This window comes from Saccoglossus kowalevskii, chromosome 1, assembly GCF_978046115.1.
Source record: "Saccoglossus kowalevskii chromosome 1, keSacKowa6.1, whole genome shotgun sequence".
NCBI classification, from domain to species: domain Eukaryota; kingdom Metazoa; phylum Hemichordata; class Enteropneusta; family Harrimaniidae; genus Saccoglossus; species Saccoglossus kowalevskii.
The window spans coordinates 28,153,386-28,177,269 of record NC_140641.1 but is presented as its reverse complement, the minus strand read 5'-3'; the positions used below and the strand labels follow the sequence as shown (position 1 = coordinate 28,177,269).

The window sequence follows — 23,884 nt, the reverse complement described above, 5'->3', positions numbered from 1 at the left end:
AATATTTACTTGATTATGTGATTTGTTTATTTTATGTTACGATTACTGATTCATTTGATAGATGTTGCCCTTGAACACATTCCAAAAAAAGTATTTCGGTTGCCGATAGTGTGTGTTGATAGTAGTGTTTTATAACCACGTTATTAGTGAAAACACATTCCAAAATGTGTCTCTGAAACAAGCACTCTTCAGTATTTCAATTGTGTTTTTCGTAAAAGCACTTTTCAAGGTGCTGTGATAATAAACACTATTCAATAAATACTTCTAGTGAAAACACTATTCAAAATGTATGTCTAGTGAAATCACTTTTCAAAGTGTTGAGATGTTGTGATAGTAATAAGTATTGTCATAACAGGAAGAGTGTAAACTGATTATCAGATAACTGACCTTCATGAGCCACTGATGTCTCAGCAGTGGTAAACACTTTATTAAAGTTGATACACTATTCCATGTGTCGAGTTTATGGACACTTTACAAAATGTGTGAAAGTACACATATAAAAGTGTTGTGATTAAGAACACTTTACATATGCAAAAACATTCCTGAAATGTTGCACTAAAAAAAACTCACAAATGCACTTTAAATGGTTATGCGGATTATGAATACTTTATGAATAGCGAGTGTAGGGACAAGCTCATAGACATTGCGAATGCTTTACCCCAAAACAGTAAAAATGTTTTAAATTTAAAGAGTAGTGTTGAAATATAACTCATTTGCGATTTTAAGAAACACACTTGGATGTTTAATTATTATGAAACAAATACAGAGGACAAAAATTGGGTCTAATTTTTAAACACTTGTATTTACAGTGTGCTTTTACTGATTTCCATGAATACTGTATATATTAACCCAGTTTACACGGCTTACAAATTAGCTAATCAATTCTTTAATATACTGTGGAGAAACATAGTGTTTTATGACACTTTCAAGACCAATCGTTAATGGAAATATTTCCATCTCGGCATCTGCACCCAGACTTCAAAGCGATGTTTAATTTCGAAATACACATATGAAAACTGAAAATGCGGGAAGCTTACAGCAATTCCAGGCACATATTTGACGCTGGAGTAGTGCTAGATGTTGATAACTTACTCGAATAGGATACAGACTTTGTTTGTGGCCAGCATTTTATAATTTACAATTGAAGTGATCAAATCATTAGAATAGCAGTGTGTATTATGGGATGTTTCTCAATGCTGGTCGGAACTGCAGTCTGAGTAAATTACAATACATACAATTACCCTGTACGCGGATGGTAACGGATTGATTTTCATAAATAGAAATTGAATTTATTGTTCATTCGTTTTTGTAAAGGGCAGCATGAGGTGAAATTACTTGACACTTATAAACGTACAAGTAATTTAATATTAATATAAATATATATATGAATTCTCGAAATTATTGAAATCTCCTTTTTTAGTGAAATATGTCATTGCTACTGCTATTGTGTGAGTACGGAGCATGGGTTCATACTATTAGTCCTATTGACTTGTAACAGAATATCATCTTTATTTCAAAGGGCATGCGCAGTAATCGTCGCGCTGCGTCGTATTCGATATGGATTTCATAGCGACGTATACAACGCAATTCGAAAACGCCATTAACCATTTGATTAAGGCAAACACTGTAAAGTTACATTTCGGTACTTTCCGTTTGTATCTTTGAGATCGGGGTTTGATAAATAAGTTTTCACCAGTCTAGATTTTAACGATATACTGATATCAGCCACACATAATTCATATTTGTAACAATGGACCAGCTACACCTAAATGATTAAGAATATATATTGAAGAATAGAGAAAATAGAACGATATCGATTATCAAGATTGGAGACAGTTCTTTCTATTTACCACTTTAGGGAAAACAAACTGGCTTGCAGGAATGTGCGTTTCTCAAGTTATTAAAACATTCCCCCAAATAGGAACTAAAGAATTCCAGTAGCCGATACAATGTGATATATGCAAATCAATAAATTATAAATATAATTTTGTCAATATATAATGTTGAGAGACTTTTTCATTCACACTGTAAACTCACACTTTACATGCACAGAGTGATAGAAGTAGTGATGTTCATTAGAGTGATTCGAAATTTAATATATTACTTATACATTACATAATAACACTTACAAGTCACTCTACATTTTAAACACCCAAATTGGTGAGAGCAATGTGGCGATATTGTTGGTACCACTGAGTATGTATTAACCATGCTATATGAATAAAATAATATTGGAGATCAAAATGTTAAACACCGGTGCTATGGATTAAAATACTTCACTAAATCGAAAGTATCTAACTGAAACATGCATTCGTCCACAGTTAATTGCATCCAAATATATATACCTCCCTTAAAATAACATATTATACGTAAAATTTTGTAATGAGACCAATATTGGACGACATCGTAAGTATTCAAAACTTATGGATATGATTTCCAAATATCCGAGGAGCAGCAACGTTCTTGCTATAACAAGAGTGGACTTCAAAAGCACAGAGACGGTAATAACGGTTATCAATATTATTGAAGCCTATTATAATGGCATATTATATTGTTGGTTGCCATGGATACCATTCGAGCTTGATGACGTCACGATTAGTGATGATGTGGATAAGCTACAATAAACAGTGTCAAATATAGTTGTTAGTGGCGTGAGAGTCATTGCTTTCTAAAGATCATTATATAAACTATACCCAATGTATGCATCAACAGGAAAAACATTATGCCGAAGTTACAACAGTGTTACGATGGCTGCATTAAGATCAAATACGTAAGATTATATTTACCTGTGTGGTGGGGATATCCCGTGTGGGGATGCGGTGGCGGTGTGTGGTGATGCTGTAACAGTAAATCATTCACAAATTAAGCCTGGAAGTCTGGAAAATAAATCTTTACGATACGTAATCTTCAGGTAATTATTATGTTTAAAACTGCTGGTTTGAATTTTCGGCAAGTAATGAAATCGTGTCTGAATGGAGGTTCAGTACTAAGTTTAGTAGACAAAACAATATTATATAACATTCCTACTGAGTGTTTTTCTCTTCGACGCCTTGGGCCCACCAAAGGGGTCAATGAATAGTAGAATTATATACATGTACTTACATGTACGACAGTCACATGTCCGTGTGGATGCGGATTGTGGACATGTGAATTGTGAGCGGGGGCATGGGGGTAGTGATGTGGTCCGTTGTGGTGATGAGGCTCCGGATAGTGATGTACTGGTCCAGGGTGATGGGGTGGATGGTGACTTGCATGTATTGCGTCGGCCTTGGCATGGTGCGCATCAGCTCGATTTCCTGCCGCCCTTGAACGGGACTGGAACGGAAAACATGACCAACTGTAAAATCGGTTGCATAAGACAACAAATATGTCTGTCACAATGATCACACGAAAAACAAACGAGTAAGTAAGTAAGGAGTAAAATTAGATTGCAGCTAAAATGGAGTAGGGAAACATTAATTTATCTTTACTGGTCGGGCTATCTAGGTCGAAATTCGTCGAGGTGCTAATTCTCGGTTCTTTATTGAGAGTGTACTATGAAGAATCATTGCGGATTGTCGTTATTATTACCCGTAATTACACTGGACAATATTACTGTCAGTAAGCGGACATGCGTATGTCTTGTCTTCGATGGCGGCGCTTCACAAGCAGAGCTCAGTGTTACGAACTTACTTCTAGATTGGCTGCTGCAAGGACATTGCCATGTAGTGCTTGATTGACAGCCTTTCCGTGAAGTCTATTTTCTCGCCGTTCAGCTTTGTTCTCAGCCTTAAATGGAAAATAACAATGAAATCTTAGTTACTTTTTCTCTACTATAGGCCACATCATAGCAGTTATAGTTATATAGTCATAGTTTTCTGAAATGAACACATCATGGGCTAACTGGGATATCATTGTTACAAATACATTGACTGCTGAGATTGGCCGTCAATAGATTGTTAACGTGAATGGTGCGCCCTCACTGGCAGAAGGTGGCTGTGTTACTATGCCGCTGCCTGATATTTGTCAGTATATCGCTTCTCGGAGCAAAATAAATATAGTCTAAATAGTGACAATTTCTAATATGCAAAAATACTATTATATGAATAAAGGTGTAAATGAGTTTAACCTAAGTAATATTTTTTTAAATACGATAGTATAAGGAAGTGCATACTTTATTGAGTAACAATATGTAGAGATCTAAAATATTTGTCGATTTTTTTTTATTTTTTGTAATGTAACTGTAATCTCCCACGTACACACCTAAAAAATAGTCACTGCCCCTTCGAATATATGGCACATGTGACGATATGCTGACAATGCGCTATCGTGGTAGTAGGCGGTTCCCGGGGCGTATACAGTTCATATCAAGGCCAATGCAAAGCAATTATATTGTACGAGCGTAGCGTGGGTGTCTTGAATGGGTCAACTATAATCGTTGGAGAATTGCCAAGTTTATCCACAGATACGACGTGTATAACCATCGAGATATTGTCGCCCCATCAAACACCGCAATATTCGATGATTTCTTCATACACGAGGGGGGTGGGCGCCGAAAATATTCAGATGTTTGATAAATGCCATCTGTGTACGTTTTCGTTCCATTCCACATTCTAAATGTGAAAGCGTACCTTGTCAGTCATGTCTAAATTCACCAAATGGACACCATTATCAGATTTAACATCCGCCATTTCGGCAGCTAGTACAATTACTAGTAGTCGAGCGAAATTCACGACAACCATGGTACAAATTGAATAACCAATGACCACGTAATGGTTACGGCACATAACCACTTACTTAGCGCTCGTGGTTATATGCCGTGACCGTCATGAGAGCATGAGTTATCTATTACATAACCAGGGATATGTTTTCTGTGTTCTCTCAGCAGCTGTCACGGACACGGAATTGAGCTTCGTAGTAATTTTATTTTTTGCTTTGCGCAGTCAACAAAAAATGCACGGCGGTATTACATTACCTGGCGGGGATTTGACAAACATAAATAAGTTTTTCTTATAATATATTAGGCATATTATGTAGTAACATGCAAATAATAAAAAACACAAACAAATAATTGAATCGAATTTTGTGAGGTTGTTGTCTTAAAAAAGGGTGTGTCGGGGAAAATTATTGAAAATCTAATTAACTATACTAAGAAGATGATGACTCTGTCTTGGCTTTTGTTTTCGTATTCTGCGATATACAAAATTAAAACAAAGATGTTGATTCTTAAAACCATAAAATGTTACGACCATGTACATAAGAATAGAGCTCTATTTTCACCACGCTATGAGTGTGGTGTTCACGGCCGTGAAGACGTTTACATGAACCATGTAGGTAAATTTCCTCCCTACATGAATATTTGTCATTTACGCGACGAGACTAACCTGTCTGTGGTGGCGTTCCTCCTTTCTTAAATGTTGGTTGCAATGGCTCATATTTTAGCGATATTTTGCAATACGACGAGCAAATTTATCAACGTTAACGTAGAACGTTAGCCAAGTGTGGTTTATTGCTTCGTTGGATAACAAGCAACTGTGCTATGGAACCAGTGTACGCCTGTTTTATGCAACAGCTGACTGATCATGCCAGTCACGGGACTCTGCATGTGCTGTGTAGTCACCGAGCTAATTTAAGCAGTTATCATAAGGAACAGTACATTATGTTGCGGGGTAGCTAGGGTACGCCTCGATGCAGATTATATTTTCCTTATGCAAAATACAAATTCACAGGGGAACTTATTTTGTCCGTATATCTCTTCATTTAAATTACATTCCACCCAATTCCAGTCTCCCTGTCCTTTCCAAAAAAATAGCCATGGTGACCCGCCCTATGCATCGTGTAAGCCGTGTTTATGATAGATGATCAGTCAACTGATAATATGTCATGACTGTCACTATTCAAAGATAACACTAAACAATCCCCGAAGCTCACTACATATTTCATGTCAGGCAATTCTAAAAAAATTCAATAAAAAATATGCAGACTGCTAAGTATATCAAATTGATTTACATGAATTATATTTTACTAATTACAGTAGTATGAATTAATCCCTCGGTGAATAAACCAGGTTGTTGTACAGAGGATATCTTATGAGTGACCTTACATTATCATATTTATTAAGCGAGAAACATTTTCAGTTCGAGCCTTTGGGGACGCCGGAAGCCAGCGAACATACATGTAGTAGTAGAGGAGAATGGCACGAGAGGGCGCTGTCCTATCTGGACAAATGGAGCCGGGAACAGTTACTGGTGGCGCTGTACACAATCGAACTACGCTCATCAGGCTCATGCAGATTTAGTGTAAAGGCCAGAAACACTTGTTAAATTTGGTGATCAGTTTAGTATGATAGAAAGCGTGTACAATCTTCAAATTGCCACAATAGACAGAGTGGAGGTCAAGACCGAATATACGTGATTCCGGCTTTCATAATAAATGCCTTCTAATAATAATTTCACTTTCAAGTGATATTAATGAGATATGTTTACGTCACAGCCCCGTTAAAAGTTGTTTGCATATTGTGCACGCAGTGCGTATACTTCGGTCTCTTTTGTAGTATTCCAGTGTGTGACGTTCAGCACCGTCACTGAGGTTTGTCAATCAAACCACATTGATGGTTCTGAAAATTGTGTCCGTATTCGAAGCCCACACATAAGCGAAGATGCCATATATATATATACACAAGCTAACAAGTCACACCAACCCAGCGACTGGTCAGGTAGCAAAATATTTGTACACACTCCCATCATGTCATACTCTTTAATATGCAATTACAATTCTGGGTCCCCAATAGCCCTGGATGGAAGTCAGTCGTACCATGGATCAGGTGCTGTCAACGAGTAAATTTGCAAAAATGTTTGATATTTATGTTTGATCAACAGTCACCTAATTTATGAACATTATTAAGGCTTAATTTAATTTGGAGGGGAGAGGTCAATCTGTTCGCAACTCCCCTCCCTCTCAACCAAATTAAATTGCCCTCCCAATGTTTTTTTCTCCCACTGCCCTCTCCCCACTCAGTTTTTGTTCCCCGCTGCCTTCTCCCCACTCAATTTTACTACCCACTGCCCTCTGCCCACTCAGTTTGTTGCCTGCCCTCTGGACGCGCAGTTGTATCTACTCTCTCCCACCCAGTTCATACTATCTTAATTCTCCCCTCTCAACAGTTTCTGCTACCTTCTCATTATTATTTCCCAAAGAAGTTAAAGTCTTGATTGGTCACCAGCTCCAATCCTTAAACCCATGTGCATTAAACGTTTTTGTTTTGTTTTTTATATAGCAGGAAAATTTAATGGTAATATAATACCTGTACTGCACCTGTACATGGTTCCATGATAGATTGAGCATCGAACAGCTTCTCACTTTACGCATAAACTAAGTAACCAAATACAATGTTTGTACAGCTTAGAATCGCTTGGCTGGCAGGATTTTACGTAACTGCATGAAGTTGTAAATACTAGTAGATAGTTAGAATACATAGCTGGGCTGACTTGGCATCTGTTTATCATCATTTAACGAGAAATGCGACACAATTCGAATAATCAGTGAATGCTGCATAAACTCATTAAATGTGTGTTTTCAGCGCATTTTTAACAGTATATACCAGCTCTTTAGTCTGACCGAATCCGGTACAAAGTGTACACCCTCAGGTTGTCCGTAGTTGTTACACATTGATATTACTACCAATGCTTGATCAAAATCAATTGAGTGTAAATATATAATTGAGTAGTAGGACATGATTGAGAATACTAGCTCCTCTACAAGCAACGTGATAAAATTATACATACATGATAATATTAGACCTTATGACACACATTGATATTACTAGTATATTGATCATTAAGATTACGTGCATTAAATTATTTAAATTAATTGTTACAAAAGAAGTGCGTATAACCCCTCCCGCTATATTAAAGCGCTGCTTATTTTTCATATACGAACCGTGACGCCAGTGCTAAAATCTTGCTAAAAAGGGTATGCATATAGGAAAACCCTAGAAGGATTAATTTAATCAGACTGCCCTCTCCAAAGAACTAACATGCACTGGACTACAAAATACAGGCATTGTTTGCGAAGATTGTCATCGGCGTTCAGTCAAATTGATCACGTGCTAAGTGCCGCAAATGAAACGGCACAGTCTGCTTCGGGCGGATATTATCATGCAGTTTGCGCCATTAGACTACTCTTCTTTGGCCAGTCTAAACACCCCCCCCCTTTGGCAATTTGGTAGTGATACCCGCGGAAAATTCTACATTTTGCCCTTACCCGCTCAATCTAAAAATGGAACTTGCCTGCCTTCTGAATAAAAATCTTCTCCTACTGGAATTCCCCTCTGAGAAACCCTATTTTCAATGCCCTCCCACTGAAGATGTTTTATTTTGCCTGCCCACTAAAAATCCCTTGCGAACACACCTGATGGATGTTGATCGTATGTTGGCCATCGTCGAAACAAAGTCTTATTTTACAGACAGGTGATGTTACCCTAGGGATTGTTTCTCAGAAAAAAGCTGAAAATGAAACTTAGAAAATCGCATATAAATTTACAGTACATTACCAATTATCACTGGTAAAATTTATTGAAATCATCGTCACAGTTTTGAGTAAATAGTATTAGAGTGAAATATCAACGTGCCTTTGCATTCTCCGTGAATTCAGTAAACCTGGTGTTACTTTAAACATTTTACGAGAACTAGCAATAGATTTGGTGAAAAATAAGTAGTAAAATTTCAACTCGGAAAATGCTCCTGAAAGCTAAACTATATATTATTATTATTTGACCATCTATGACGTATTCATAAATACTTTATATGTATATATATACACTAAGCAACTGCTAAGTAATATGAATAAATTGGCCATGTGGACGCCTGGCGCCAGGAAAAAAAAGACATATATATATATATATATATATATATATATATATATATATATATATATATATATATATATATATATGGACTTGTATATGTGGTGGTTAGTAAAATCCCAATGGCAAAGTTGAAATTTATACACGATCAATGATAGGGATTCCCTCTAATGGCATATCCGAGAAATAAAAACGTCAAACTGCTAGCGGGCGTACTTCATCATTTTATTTCAGAACTTGGTCTATTGTTGTACGTGTATTGTATTACGATGCTGCCGGGAATTAGAGCAAAGAAGTACTTGATACGGGCACATAAAGGAAGTACATTATCAAATGTCACGTTTTATATACCCAAAGTAAATAGTCATTTTTTAAACGTGTTCTTTATGAAAACAAAATTGTTATTATTAACATAATGGAGCAATATTGGGTTGTAATAAGACCATGTAACATATGCAGTAACACCACTTTAATAATTTTGATAATATTTACATGACATGACGAAGTTGGAGAAATGAGAATACAGTTGTCTGGCAAATATTTTGGAGTAAACACAATGAAATTGAAGGATGGAGTAGAAATCATTGCAGCATTCCAAACTGCCCTAAAACAGCTGGGACAGAAATCTATTTAACTTTTGGTTAGCTAGACATCTTTGATGAGCATTGCATTAGTCCAGCAACACTACCTCAACATCCCTGCTCCACTCCACTCTCCCCAAGAAACAATGGTTCGACTTTATTTGTACAAGAGCTTCCACAACTGTGGTGGTACATGTACCACAGAAAGTAGCATCATGTATGTAGTGGAGTTAAAACATATACATGTATACATGTAGAAGGCAGAATTTGATATTAATACTTTAAAAATAAACCTATCAACAAGCTGCTCTCTGATTAGTCTAATAGTTAGGTGTTGGGGTTAATTAGCCAATCAGACACAATCTTGTAAGTAGCTTCCCATGGAATCAAATCATGTGGATTTTACACCTGTTTTACACCTATATGCTGCATCACAAATAAGTATTCATATTTGATTGTAGACCACTCATAAATTAAACATCACAACCATAACAACTTTGCACATCACAACCATAACAACTTTGCACTGCAATTCAAATGTTTTCATATGTCCACTTCTATCAAACACTTAGTATACCTATCCTGTTAGCAGCATACTGTAAATCGCTTTAATAAGTGAAAATCAGTGAAAAACATGACATTTAGTAGCAGTTAAAATTTTTCTGGGATCCCAATAACACCCCATCAGCATGTGGTTCATAATTCCATGGCTATATAATGCACCATATGTTTGTATAGATAAATGTATGACAGGATAATAACACGCCTACAATAAAGCATTTCAGCAATTACGACATGGCTCATCATAAGCTCATGGCTCATCGTAAGCATGCATGATAGGAAACAATCGCATTTTCTGGCTTGATATGTATTTTAGCATTATGGTGTACAGACTCGTGTTTAAGTCGACAGCATGGTAGCACATGGTGGGATAATTTCTGGAATATCTATAATGTGACCATCTTTTCTATAATGTGTACATTACATACAATGCACTATCACACCAGCTGGAACACAAGAACATCAGATTGATATAATTGGGTTCCTATCATACATGCATTATAGCTTTTGGTCATGAGCAGACTGCATATATGCAATTATGAGGTGAAACTACAAACACTACTACCAGGTGACAAAAAATAGTTATGACGTAAGAAAACAATGTATTTATTGACTTTGACCAAAGATTCTAAGACATACAAAGATCACGTTGGTTATTTAAACATGAAAATAAACAAGCAATTCAAAAATAGAAACCGAAAGGGGAAGATGAAAGGAAACAACAAAGGAAACAAAGTAGTTGTTCCCCAGTCAATTATAACTTATTGGTAGCTTAATTCAACATCATGTTAAAGTATAATGGCTGAATCACTTTTGTAAAGAATGAGGAAAGTTGTGGATTGGGAAATTTTTAGGTGACTTAAAGTTTTCTCTATGAAATTGTCAGCAACCTGAATTATCATCCATTCAACTGTTCAGTCAGTTAGCAAGATGGCTTACAACTTCGCAAAACACTACAGTTTTTGTTCAGTCTAGACTTATCAGAACTGTCTTATTGATATGTGCACAGTTTAGATCATTCCATTTTCATACTAGATAATGGTAAAGCACAGGTTTTTTTTTAAATGGTGCACGTTCATTTGAATACATGAATACATCACCCAATGAAATAATGAATCTTACACAGATTGCCAGCTGGCAAGCAGCGCCATTAAGTCTAGAACAAAGCAAAAGCAAGTGTTGCAAGCCATCTTGCAAGCGAACTCTCTGTCCAAATAATTCTCAGAATTGCTGTAATCTTTCAAGCATAACAAGTTGTATCTTTTGGATGGTAGTACTGAGCACAACCTTGAATGTAAATAACATTCTTTCAGTCATATGCAACAATTAATATTGCTAACAAAATGTATGTCACAATTCCAATTCATTTTCAGGTTCAAGTAAACACACTGACTGTGTGACAGCTGTTACAATAAACTTGGTTATAGAACCACTATAAATATTAAACACTATGAATTTTGGTGCGATACTATGACTTGTCACTGTGTCACAGTGATAAGATACGAATCAGGGATTTTATTAGACAAACAAACCTAACAATAACAGCCAAACTTTTGATCTGATTCTAGGGACAAACCCTGAACAATCAAACTTGCATTCAAATAATGATTGTAGATAGCCACACTTAAATTGGGCCATTCCAGTTTATATCTGCACCCCCCTTGTTGATGAGGTCAGATTTCCAGCACTGTATGATGGGGGAAAATACCCCGGAATTCCAACTGTATATGGAGAAAGAGAATCTGGAAATCCAGACGAGTATGGAAAAAAATGGCTACTAAATAAAATATGGCCTAGTTTATCTCAACACATACCTAGTTTGGATTTCCATTCTCAGATATAAAATTTTGAACTTGGTAAATTAGCATATGATGAGAGTTATAATTGGAAATCCTACTCTGTATGGTGTCACATAGAACTCATCAACACCATAAGTAGGACCTATAGTTTTGGATTTCCATTACTGTATGGTGAATTGTGATTTGGAAATAAAACTTTGTATGACTTATACACCCATGGAAATTATACCCTGTATGAAGTAAACACACAAACTCATAAACAGGGGGTGCAGATATAAACTGGAATGGCCCATTGTAGAATGTAACTAGCTATTCTTGTATTTAAATCAGTAATTGATATTTACATATTACAAGTATACAAACAAAGTTCAGTGGTTCTTGAGATTGATATCTGTGATAGTCAATAGGGATGGATGTCAACTTTAATTAATCAGATCTGCAGAGTTTCTCACATCATATGTATGCAACAAGTTTCATTGCTTAATATTGGGTACTGATAATAGCAAATTAGGTAATTAATATTCATAGATTTAAAAAAAAACAAAAAACACATGTCTGTGAATTATCCCAGAGCATGCATGTACCAAGTTTCATTGAAATATGTCGAGTTTTTTTAAAGATATCAGTGTTAAGAGATGAAAATTGGCTAATTACTGTGCAAATTAAATAATTAATATGCACAAACAGAATGTAATCAGGTCTGCACATTATACCAGAGTTCTATGTATCAAATATATGGGTTAACTAACGAGTAGACATTCAATCATACACATATACATATATAGAGACAGGGTAACTGCAGATTCTTATGGTGTTCTTTGCTTATGTAAAAAAACTCTCAAAATGTATGAATGCACTTGGAATTCCGAAGTACTTGCCAACAAGAAAAATAACAAATGAAAAAATTGGAAATTTAACTATACACTGTATTTGCTCAAGCAAAACTAATTTTATAAAGTATAACATGAATCTGTGATATCGATTAACGATGTCAGGCTGCTTGAAGACTAAATTAGAGCTTGGAAGTAGACAAATATTTGTGACATTTATGTTTTAAAAAATCAACAATAAAAAAAAGGCACAATTAGAACAACCTCTGTCGAGATAACTGTTGTGTCATCAAACTTGGGAAGTCTTCCGCTAACAGTATGTGAACACGACAAGTTGGACAAGTGCTCTGTTCATGCATCCATTTTCGAATACACTGCAAATAGAAAAGGAAACAGAATGTATTTATTATGCACAACTGCTCAACCTCGCAAGAAATTTGGTGGTATATTCCAACCCAGAAAGTGAGTTATCATTGCTGAAACTTACATGGGATTCAAAACTGACAACGAAAATGCTGAATCTGGTCAATTTCTAGTTGTATGTAATGTGGATAATTCTAATTACTTACAGACTTATGAAATCGATGTTTGCATTCCAAGACACATGTTGCTCCAGTTGTTAGTTCCTCATGACAGATAACACATGGATCAACATCATCATCCAAATTAAAACCAATATTATGGAGACTTGGTTCTGGCATCACTGGCGACATAGGTGGGCCAATTGGTTTGGGCATTTGTGAAGTGACAACTGGTCGTGCAGCTGCACCGAGTGGAGCAGTTGTGGGAATAGGTTTAATCACTGGTACTCCACAGCCAGTTGAGAGCGAAGCCTGTCGAATGTAAGAAAGGTATTACTATATAACATAAAAGCAACATTAAGGTATAGATGCAGGTTCATGGGCACTTGGGAGTGACATGTTTTTTTTGCTCTCATTACCCAGATAGTCTTGGCTATAGACTATTAAAATTTCACAGCATTGGTTACACAGCATATTATGCACTATATTTAACTTTTCACAAAAACGATAATAAGTTTAAATTTGAGTGAATGCCAAATTAGCCATTATCTTTAATTGTGTTTTTCAGTTTGCAAGGACAGTTCAAATCTAAATAGCTCTCTCAATTGTTGTTTATTTCCAGTGAAACTTTCACACTATGTTTGTCAGTTTTTTATTAACAAATCGGAGTCCAGGCGTATAGCTAGCATGTTTTTTTTTTTTCATATTACAAAGTTGTCAAGCAGGATGTTTGCCGTATATGCAATCGCGGTCAGTATTTCACACTTTGGATGCCAATGTCCAAAAATGCAAAGCTTTAAAAATAAGCCCAGACATCCTTTTGTTCATAAAAACGTAATCAAAATAGTGTGAAAATTTGTCAAACTGACAAAAACTGTGAGAGCTAATTAAGTTTCAATCTCTCTGACCAACCAAAAAACACGAAAGGAGATAATGCCCGTTTTATTAAAGTGGCGTCTATAGTCCACAAAAATGGCTGTCGCATTACGACTAAAGCCAAAATCCACCATACACAGACGCTTGCTGATGTTCAATCGGCACATAATAAAATAAAATGAAAATATTTACAATTCAAGGAAAACGGATGAAAAATCTTTGCAAAGTCACAACCTTGCATGAGAACTGTCATGGCATTGTGTTATCAATTCCTTTGTAGGAGGGGCACAATGGATTACGAAAAGCGATCAGATACTCATACAATTATATAAACGTAGCGATCGCCATTGGGTGGGTTGATTCTAAATTTACCTTTCCTCAAAGCTTTAAATAAATACTTTGTATGACACAGTTTTTCATGATCCTCGGTGAAATGAACTGTGCAAAGTTCAACATTATAATTCCAGTTTCAGTTAGACGACCCAGTGAAATAGGCCTTAATATTTTGCTACACGTCTATTAACAGTTTTTACTACTCAATCGTTTAAAGACAAATTCGAAATATAGTCGCATTGGAAGGGAAACTATTGTAAACCAAGGCAGGTTTCATTCAACTACAGACGAGACGGAGAGATAAAAATAAGACGAACCCTGACCTCTGGAAATACCTCATTCATAGAGTGCTTAGTACCAGAGGTCGAAGAGCGCTACAATACAGCATAATTTGCGACATCACTACCAGTGCATGCTAAGTGATCAAGGTAACCAAGATGACATCGCAGAGTGCTTGGCTTTTCCGCAGCATTTAAAAACAGCATCTCGTTGCCGATTTTTCGAGAATTTCCTGATTTTTGTTTGTTTGTTTTTTAATTAACCAAGCATTTTATGTTAGTGTATTTTGACACTCACACTTGCATATATTTTGTTTATCCATAGCATCGCAATGCTATTAGCACAGCAATCGCTACAGCAAAACGAAAATTTTCTACTTTTGCCCACAATACGAAAAGCTTGAAATCTATGAACCAAGAGAACAACAGAAAAAGTGGCCTTGTTTTGAGCACAAATTTAAATTGCACTGGAAGCTGTCAGGCTATAAGTTGTCAACATGTTGCAAGATGAGGGTGAAAAAGTTTACTTATCTTTTACAACTGTGTTTTTTTTTTTTTTCCACTTGCATGCTGGAAGCGTCTATGTCTGTTTTTTCATAGTTTGCAAGGTAAGTTGAATGCACTTGAGGTAAGTAAACAGGGAGCCAAGACGGGATGTCACACACTACCACAACGTACTGAGGCCAGCAACTGATTTGCATATATCATCAAAGAACAACATAAACAAACTGTCAAGACTATTAATCACATACGCGTGCCTCAGTTACTTATATTTTAAAAATTTTTTTTTAGTATGTTTCAGCTTTGACAAAGCTCCGAAATTTTAACACTATCCTGGCCAAATTTCCTGAACCTGCATCTACACCTTAAGCGACATGGCAAAGTTGTGTGTTCATAATCTTCATGACAAACAAGCTGAGCAAGAACATCTAAAGAATGACAAGCATGACCACGCCTGGGTTCACAGTATCAAAATATGTTGGTAGTCATACCATTGAATGAACAGGAGTGAGTGAAAGTGCGTCTCTTACATATACCTGTACTGAATGTGGAAGTCCTTCCAGTCTTTTCTGGTCACTTGCAATCAGATCAGATACTCGAAGAATGATTTCATCAAGTGATAGTCCAGACAGTGAATTGCCATTTGCTGATCTCACATCTTTGATGAAATTAGTCAGTTGCACCCTGATAATTGGACAAAGAATGAACGTGTTAGCAGCTAGAACACATAACTACATCCACTTCACAGGCTAGTAATATTAAAAATTAAAACTGTCCCAATTTTGTAAATGCACTTCAGTTTAACCAATGACAGCACAGTTTGAGTCACAGTTATTGTTGTGAAGTAATAAACTTCTCCAATGTCTTGTATGTTATGCTAGCATGTAACTTTAAATTCCCACCAGTGTAGTATTCAGTGAATGTACGAATACTTACTTGTTGTATACAGGATACATAGCCATTAGTTTTGACATAATTTTCTCAAAGCTATTTTTCGGTTGATGTACCTGCTGTGCCTGTGCTGTTAAGGTGGGAAATTGCATTTGACGCGAAACATTTTGTGGCTGCTGTACGGACTGTTGAGTACCCGTCAGGTGTGGCTTGACTCGTGAGTGAGACTGAGTGTTATGTGGTGTGATGGCACTGATGGTAGGCTTGGAGGTGGGTGCAGGAGATACTAAGCCACTGGTACTAACTGCTGGTGCCACCTCAGCTCCAACTGTTGTTACAGTAGCAGTGGTTGGTACTGCTATGTTGGTACTGGATGTTAGTGCTGCTACAGCACTGTCTGATGTAGCAGGCTCAGACGATGGTACTGTAACTGAATCCAAGCCTGGTGGTGGAGTTGCAGACACTGTAGGCGGAGAAGGTGATATACTGAAAGGTGGTGGTGTAGTAACTCCTGAAGCTGGGAAGCTTGGTGGCACTCTGATACTCTTCAGCTGATGGGAATAAAAACAAGAAAAGTTATCACGCTGTACATAACTGCTGTGTTGCTGCTCTATCTAGAGTAGGCAATAGAAATTAATTGAATAATCAATTATCCAAATGTAGCTTTAGCCCAATGAGTTTGGATAACTGCGATATGACTACATTAATATAATTGATCTTCTAACCATAATTCTGAGGTAAAAACCATTATTATTATGAAGCAACTGAAGAAAATTAGAGGTATTTACCAGAGGATTTTGAAATAAAGCAGCTGGAGGCTGTGGTAGTGGAGAAATATTAATAGGTGGCAATGAACTCAACATTTGTCCTCTTCGTACCATGTCGATTCTTTCTTCATAAGAAGTCTGTATCAAGACAATATTACAGATGTAACTTAATAGATATCTTCCTGATTTAAGGATGTGGACCTCGTTTTGTGAAGGTCATAGAGACTTGCAGAATTTTCATGAATTTGTCACACGCAAAATAAAGGGTATTTGATGAAAATGCTTCCACATTAAACTATACTAACATGAATTGACTGATACATGCTCATATTTCAGTTTATTATTATGGCATGTTGAATGCCAGTTTAATCACAACAAGGAAACAGCATTAACCAACTTCTGTATATTGTACAAGTTTTCACAACAAGCCCCAATTCATCAAATCACGAACATGAACATATTGAGTAGATGGCAAACTGCAATCAATGGACAATACTGAGGTAGTATAACCTAAAGTAGAACCATAAAAACTCAAGGTTAAGACTATAAAGGTTGTCCAATGCGTTGTAAAAAGTTTTGTCTTATTCTTATCTGAATTAACAAACAGAATGATTAGTTGTTATTGTTCTGTCAAATCTCATTATTCAGCACATATTTTTCATCCATGTGATTAATTTACCAAACAAATTTACTTCAGTTAGCAGATAAATGAGGATCAACTGTAACTTGCTGCAGTTACTGTCCCATCAAATTTCTAGTACTGTAAAATGACTAATTTTCACTGGGTTTAAATTTCACTGAGTGGGTTAGGGTTTATTCACGGTTTTATCATTTAGATAATGTGTTCTATGCTCAATTTTACATATTCACTGGGTTTTAACTTAGCGCATCTTCCAGTCAGTGAAATAAGCAAAATTAAAATCCAGTGAATAATTAAAATCCTTTTACAGTATAAAGTTACACTTACTTTGATCTCTGCTATTTTTTTCTGTAGCTCTTCACTAAAAGTCTGCCAGAGGGCAGCCACACTTTTACACTGCTGTATCACATCTTCTGAAGTCATACCCATAATTCCTGGTGGTCTGTGGAGCAGATTTATAATATAAATGTCAGAAATATTACTTAATTCAAGTAATGATTGCTTGATTGTGTAAAAAAAGCATGTGAAAATGAGTTCATACCTATCTGCCATGTTGGTAAAATGTCTACAATAATACTCGGCTTCTTGACGTTTCACTTCAAGTGGTCTTTTTTCAATGCTCATCTTCAATTCAAAAATCATCATCTGAAACATAAGATATACATTTAGTGAGCATTGCCAAATACCAAGCAATAATGTTATTATTATATTGCAGCTAGTTTTGGGTTTTCTACATCATTGCTACAGTAAAGTAATATAGCAGAAGCGATGTTTTCTGTTTTGCTGGGTAAAGAAATTCTGGTCGCGCTCGTGATCGCGCCGAGTTTACTAAGGTACGCCGTGTCTGACTGATCACGCCGAGCTCGACATTGGGCTCGCTTTTTTGAGGGCCAGCCCTTCAATGACCTCGCCACTGGCAGGCCATGGCCTCGCCAATGGCGAGACATGGCCTCGCCAATGGCTAGACATGGGCTAGACATGGCCTCGCCAATGGCGAGAACACGTGGGTCCTTGTGTGCACATTGTACTGTACTTTATTATGATTTAAGATTCTAAATAAAGAGTTTGCAGTTCATTCTAAACTGTTTTACTTACCTCAGTTTTCACAGAAAAACTGCAGTAAAACAAACTTCACTAATGTGAATAGCTCTGCAACTTGTATGCTTTTTGACCAACAATTATCATAAAATACAAATACTCTTAATTCAATTATGAGGCTAAATAATTTAGATTTATATTAAGTGTTCAAATGTAGAAAAATACCTCAGCATCTTGGGCTCGCTTTAATGTGCTTTTGTATGTTTCTTCTGCTCTCACACGATCCTGCTCATAATTTAACTTCTCTGCAAACCGACCATCCCTGCAATATTAACACAGTTCAAATTTGGTCATGTTTGTAACTCAAGTTTTTGTAAAAACAAATCAAAGAAAGCTTAGAAAGAACTCCCATGTGCTGAGAGTATTGGAGACACATTAAATATAATTTGAAATTACTTAGCTGAAAACTACCGGTAATTATGAAAATCAGAAAATTAACATGAACAGTTTTGATTGTAAAACTAATGAGGTCTGCGCAATGTAACAAAAACTATGTACCAAGTTTAATTGAAATGTGATAAGAACCAACAAATTATGAATTATTATGCTAATTAGGGAAATAATATGAACAGAGTTTTACCCCAAACTAATTAGGTTTGTACATTGTCCTAGAGAATCTTTGTACTAAGTTTCATTAAAATGGAAATCAGTACTTTAGATATCAGTGTGAAAGCTTAAAATTGGTTAATTATGCAAATTGGGTAAATAATATGTACAGATTTTAACCCACAATTATCCAGGTCTGTCTATTGTCCTACAGCATCCATGTATAAACATTCATTGATATGTGATGATTAGTACCTGAGATATCAGTGTGAAAGTTGGAAATTGGTTAATTATGTAAATTAGGTGATTAATAATATCAGTAGAAAAGCTGAAAATTAATTATGCAAATTAGGTAATTAATCTGCACAATTATTTACCCTGAAACTAATCAGGTCTCTGCATAGTCCTAAAGGATCTATGTACCAAGTTTCATTGAAATGCGATGATACTTGAGATACCCGTGGAAAAGCTGAAAATTAACTAATTATGCAAATTAGGTGATTAATATGCACACATATTTATCCGAAACAATCAATCTCTGCATAGTCCTTGAGTATGTAAGTACCAAGTTTCATTGAAATGCAATGCTCACTACTTATATCAAAAGCTGAAAATTAATTAATTATGCAAATTAGGTAATTATATGTACTGATATTACCATAAAAACTATCAGATCTGTGCAGTGTCATATGACATCTATGTACCAAGTTTCATTGAAATGTGATGATTAGTACTTGAGATATCAGTGGAAAAACCGAAAATTGACTAATCATTATGCAAATTAGGTAATTAGTATCCACGGATTATTACCAAAAACTAATCAAAACCTAGCATTAGTTCAGAGCATCTATGTACCAAGTTTCATCAAAATTCAATGAGTGGTTGTTTAGATATCAGTGGAACAGTCATGGAACCACTAAAAAATAGCTAATTATCATGCAAATTAGGTAATTAATATGCACGGATTTTTACCAAAAACTAATCAAATCTGCGCATTGGCCCAGAGCATCTATGCACCAAGTTTCATCAAAAACCGATGTATGGTTTTTGAGATAGCAGTGGAACAGTCGGACACACATACACACATACACACCACACACACACATATACAGACACACTAACTGCAAAGACTCCCATTTTGTGCTTCGCACATGGGAGTCAAAAATTATTAAAAATTATGACATCTATGACACTTTGACATCCACGTACCAAGTTTCATTGAAATGTGATGATTTGTACTAATTGACTAATGATTATGTAAATTAGTCAATTAATATGCACAGATTTTTACCCAAAAAAAATCAGGTCTGCGCATTATCCCAGAGCATATAATAACCTAGTTTCTTTGAAATCTGACCAGCCGTTTTTGAAATAATGGTGGAACAGATATACATACAGACATGGTAATTGCAAAGACTCCAAATAACATTCAATTTAATGTTGAGCATTTTCCATTAAGAGGAGTCTGAGATGCACCCCACACATCAAATCTCACATACTGGTACTTCAAAGCATAATTTGAATATCAGTGCAAGATGGGATTTATTGAAGTGAAGACAATTACGGTATTAACTTAGTTGATATATGGCGCAATTCATGACTGTCCTAACTTTTAAATTTGATTTTTGACCAAGTCACTCAAAATTAAAAGTTTTGTCGAAAATACAATTTTAAGACATAGTACATGTAAATGATATGTTAATCTATCAAAAATTTGCCACAACTATCCATACCATGTCCAAGTTCTGGCTAAGGACAACTGTTCATCAGTTAGCCATCTTTGATCATGAGAGAAAATTATTGTAAGTGTGTATGTATGCCATGATGTACTAACAATGTATAAAATTGCTCCAAGTATTTATGAGAACAAGTCATTGTCAATGACACGTCCCCGTTCCGTTCATATTTGAGTGACATATACATTCAAAGCAGATCATGACAGAAATGCACCTGCATATGTACAACACATTGTACTAAATCTGAACAAAATCCATCCATGCATGACTGAGATCCGGTTCCGGAATTGTGAAAATACGTGATTTTGATGCATTTTCGACCTTAAAATGGCCATCACTCAGCTATTGTTAAGCGGATCATGAAACAAATGCACATATCTATTTGTGACATGATGTACCATGTGTGTGTGAAGTTTGAACTTGATCAATCCAGACATGTCTTGGATACGGATCCAGAACTGAATTCTTTAAAACAAAATGGCTGCCAGTCGGCCATTTCAAACTTGATCCGGAAAAAAAAATGACGTGCATCAAGGTCCTATTATGTTTAATGTATGTACCAAATTTGAACGAAATCCGTCCATGCATAACTGAGATCCGGGACCGGAATGGTGAAAATGTGCGATTTCAATGCATTTTCGGCCTCAAAATGGCCGCTATTCGGCCATCGTTAATCGGATCATGAAAAAAATGCATGTGCATATGTCCCATATAATGTGTGATGTATGAGTGAAGTTTGAACTTAATCGGTCCATGCATGTTCGAGATCACAGACGCACGCACGGACGCACACAGGGCAAAACTAGGTCCCCGTTTTCTGACTACGTCCAAACGGGGACTAACAAAATGGCCATCAATCAGCCATGTTGAGTCAAATTTGGGCAATATGTATCAACAACCCTACTTTTGAAGAAAATTCCAGGTGTGTTAAAGATGTAGCTCAGAACGTACACACAGAGACTTAACCATGAGTCTATTGTACACTGAATTATGAATGAGCAAATGACAAAGCATAAGATGTGACATTAATACATTTATAATGAGTCTATTGGTCAATAAATGCTCCACCTGATGTGGTTGATGTGTGTTGCACCTTGACTAATGCTGCACAGTCTTAGCCAATGTGCAAGGTCTGATTTAGCAATAGTGGTTTACCAGTCATGTACAGGTATGTGGACAATACAATGTTTGTTTACAAGTTAGTTATCTGTAGCAATTACACTCTGAATATTAATTCAACTAAAATGGTTTACCAAGAGACATGTATAGATTTACAGGAATAAACATACAACTAGAACAATGGGTCACATGAGTGGTATGAATGAATATACGTTACCGTTCACTTTGTAAAAGGTTTTGAAGATGAGAAATATCTTCGTCCTTAGTATTCAATTCAGCAGCATGTCTGTAAACACAATTAGATAGATATTCCAGACACAAGTTCTCAGAAACTGACATTCACAAGCATGACATCATTATAACATCACTACAGGACTGAAATTAGAAACCTTTGAAGACACCCAACACCCTGAAGAATGAGCACAGCTAACTCATCGTAAAAATTGTAATTAAAAAAGAATGACAAATTCTTGGTATTTTGCTCATCAAAATCCCAGAATAACTGAAGAAAACACGCAAGCTATTATGTCTTGCTTTTGTAACCAAATTTAAACAAAATTTGTGAAACTGTATCAAGGAACAAGTAAACCTCACAAAAATATGAAAATAAAAATGGATGCATGTCTTTGTACCTTTCTTTGTTGAACACAAATGGTCAATGTACATGATGTATAAACTATACCGTCATAATAATGCTGATATAGCAATAAGCAATTTTGGACATCAGTGTTTTGGAGGCACTTTAAACTACAAGCTTGTATGCCAGTTGCTACAATGTATAAGCAACTACAAAATGATTGCACAAAATACCTTTCTTGTTTCTCATTCAGCATTGATATCTGGAGCTGGAATCTTTTGGATACTTCATTTTTGTCTTTCTCAACTTGCTTGTTTTCCATATCATGCTGCTGCTTTAAGTCCCAAATAATCTTTTGCTGGTTCTATTAAATACATTTTTTTTATTAAATAAAGTTTTACAACAGTCTTCAACTAGCAAATAAACACTGAATTATAGTTGTTATAATCCGGTTATATTATTTTACAAGATGATTCAGTTAGATATTTAAGCCAGTTTATTCAGATTCGGGCTAGACCATAGGTGTTCTAGTGCCAGATACAAGACATTGCTTCAGCCAATCAAACTCCTAGATTCAGATTAAGCACGTTATATCGAATGTAATTTATTGTTGATTTTTTTAAACAAGGGAACAGGGGCACAGCGCCCTCATGCCATGACCATGCGCTTCCTTACCCTTACGCCCCTTCTGATTGACCGGGGATCAAAAGTGGTCACAGTTGAAGACTGTCTGATACTAATTTTTGCCCCTAGGAAGCAATAGAATGCTCCATTCTAACTCCACGCCCTGTTAGGGAAAACCATATCTCCCCCACTTGTTATAGTGCTCCCTCTTGCATTTTTTTCTAGAAAAAAACCCTGGTACAGCCAACAGATTTAATATAATAATGAATCAGGAATGTTTTAAAGCCTTTAGTTACCTTTTCCATGTCAATCCGGTCTTCCAAATCTTTTTGTAACATTTGTATTTCTGTACTTGTCTTATTCTTCATTTGTTCAAACCTGTCTAAAGCTGCTTGATGTTGCATCTTGTGTTTTCAGTAGTGATATAGGGTGGAGAAAAAAATTCGGAACAGAAAATCAAAACACCTGTAAGCTAGTAATATCTTGGACGAAACTGATTTTTCAATGCCTGATGAATTTATAGTTCACCTTCATTAGCTTACACTTCATATTTTCAGATAGAAACAAAGGTTGAATCTAGTGTAGAATCAAAATCACTGTAAACAATGTGAATGAGTGAACACAATGTAGAACCTGAAAAAAATGTTAACAGGGATAACATGTACTGGGTAGAATCAGAATCTGATATCATTACAAACAGCAATATGAATGCAATGTATAACCATAAATCATAAACAGCAATGGGCCATTCCAGTTTATATCTG

The 23,884-nt window shown here is 35.9% G+C and overlaps 2 protein-coding genes across 4 annotated transcripts in view; both read right to left on the bottom strand.

Annotated features, from left to right (window-relative positions):
* Window positions 1–2,071: 2,071 nt before the first annotated feature.
* LOC100366297 (uncharacterized) lies at window positions 2,072–5,566 on the bottom strand. Its single transcript, XM_002733350.3, has 5 exons — window positions 5,364–5,566; window positions 3,673–3,768; window positions 3,103–3,315; window positions 2,787–2,838; window positions 2,072–2,615 (listed from the first exon to the last, which is right to left on the bottom strand). Exons 1-5 carry the CDS (start codon window positions 5,412–5,414, stop codon window positions 2,596–2,598), a joined length of 432 nt encoding a protein of 143 aa, XP_002733396.1. The 5' UTR covers window positions 5,415–5,566; the 3' UTR covers window positions 2,072–2,595.
* Window positions 5,567–10,566: 5,000 nt separating this feature from the next.
* Window positions 10,567–23,884, bottom strand: part of LOC100366748 (E3 ubiquitin-protein ligase TTC3-like) — a 68,179-nt gene continuing 54,861 nt past the window's right edge. Inside the window, exons 28-38 of one of the 3 annotated variants that reach the window (XM_085500320.1) lie at window positions 23,417–23,524; window positions 22,730–22,860; window positions 22,137–22,205; window positions 18,684–18,780; window positions 17,962–18,065; window positions 17,748–17,862; window positions 16,802–16,918; window positions 16,059–16,564; window positions 15,653–15,806; window positions 13,183–13,446; window positions 10,567–12,987 (exon numbers count right to left, since the gene is read on the bottom strand). In XM_085500320.1, coding sequence (XP_085356446.1) covers window positions 12,868–12,987; window positions 13,183–13,446; window positions 15,653–15,806; window positions 16,059–16,564; window positions 16,802–16,918; window positions 17,748–17,862; window positions 17,962–18,065; window positions 18,684–18,780; window positions 22,137–22,205; window positions 22,730–22,860; window positions 23,417–23,524 — 1,785 coding nt within the window. In that variant the 3' untranslated portion in view covers window positions 10,567–12,867. Of the gene's footprint in view, window positions 12,988–13,182; window positions 13,447–15,147; window positions 15,312–15,652; window positions 15,807–16,058; window positions 16,565–16,801; window positions 16,919–17,747; window positions 17,863–17,961; window positions 18,066–18,683; window positions 18,781–22,136; window positions 22,206–22,729; window positions 22,861–23,416; window positions 23,525–23,884 lie in introns of those variants that run through there. The other 2 variants (XM_085500325.1, XM_085500328.1) reach the window with 2 other exon arrangements.

Bases quoted from the DNA above. Each gene is read 5' to 3' on its own strand.
- LOC100366297 (XM_002733350.3), bottom strand. From the start codon at position 5,414: ATGAGCCATTGCAACCAACATTTAAGAAAGGAGGAACGCCACCACAGA. The intron at 3,769-5,363 runs GTTAGTCTCGTC...TTTCCATTTAAG, and splicing joins AGGAACGCCACCACAGACAG to GCTGAGAACAAAGCTGAACG. The intron at 2,839-3,102 runs GTAAGTACATGT...TTACTGTTACAG, and splicing joins GACATGTGACTGTCGTACAT to CATCACCACACACCGCCACC.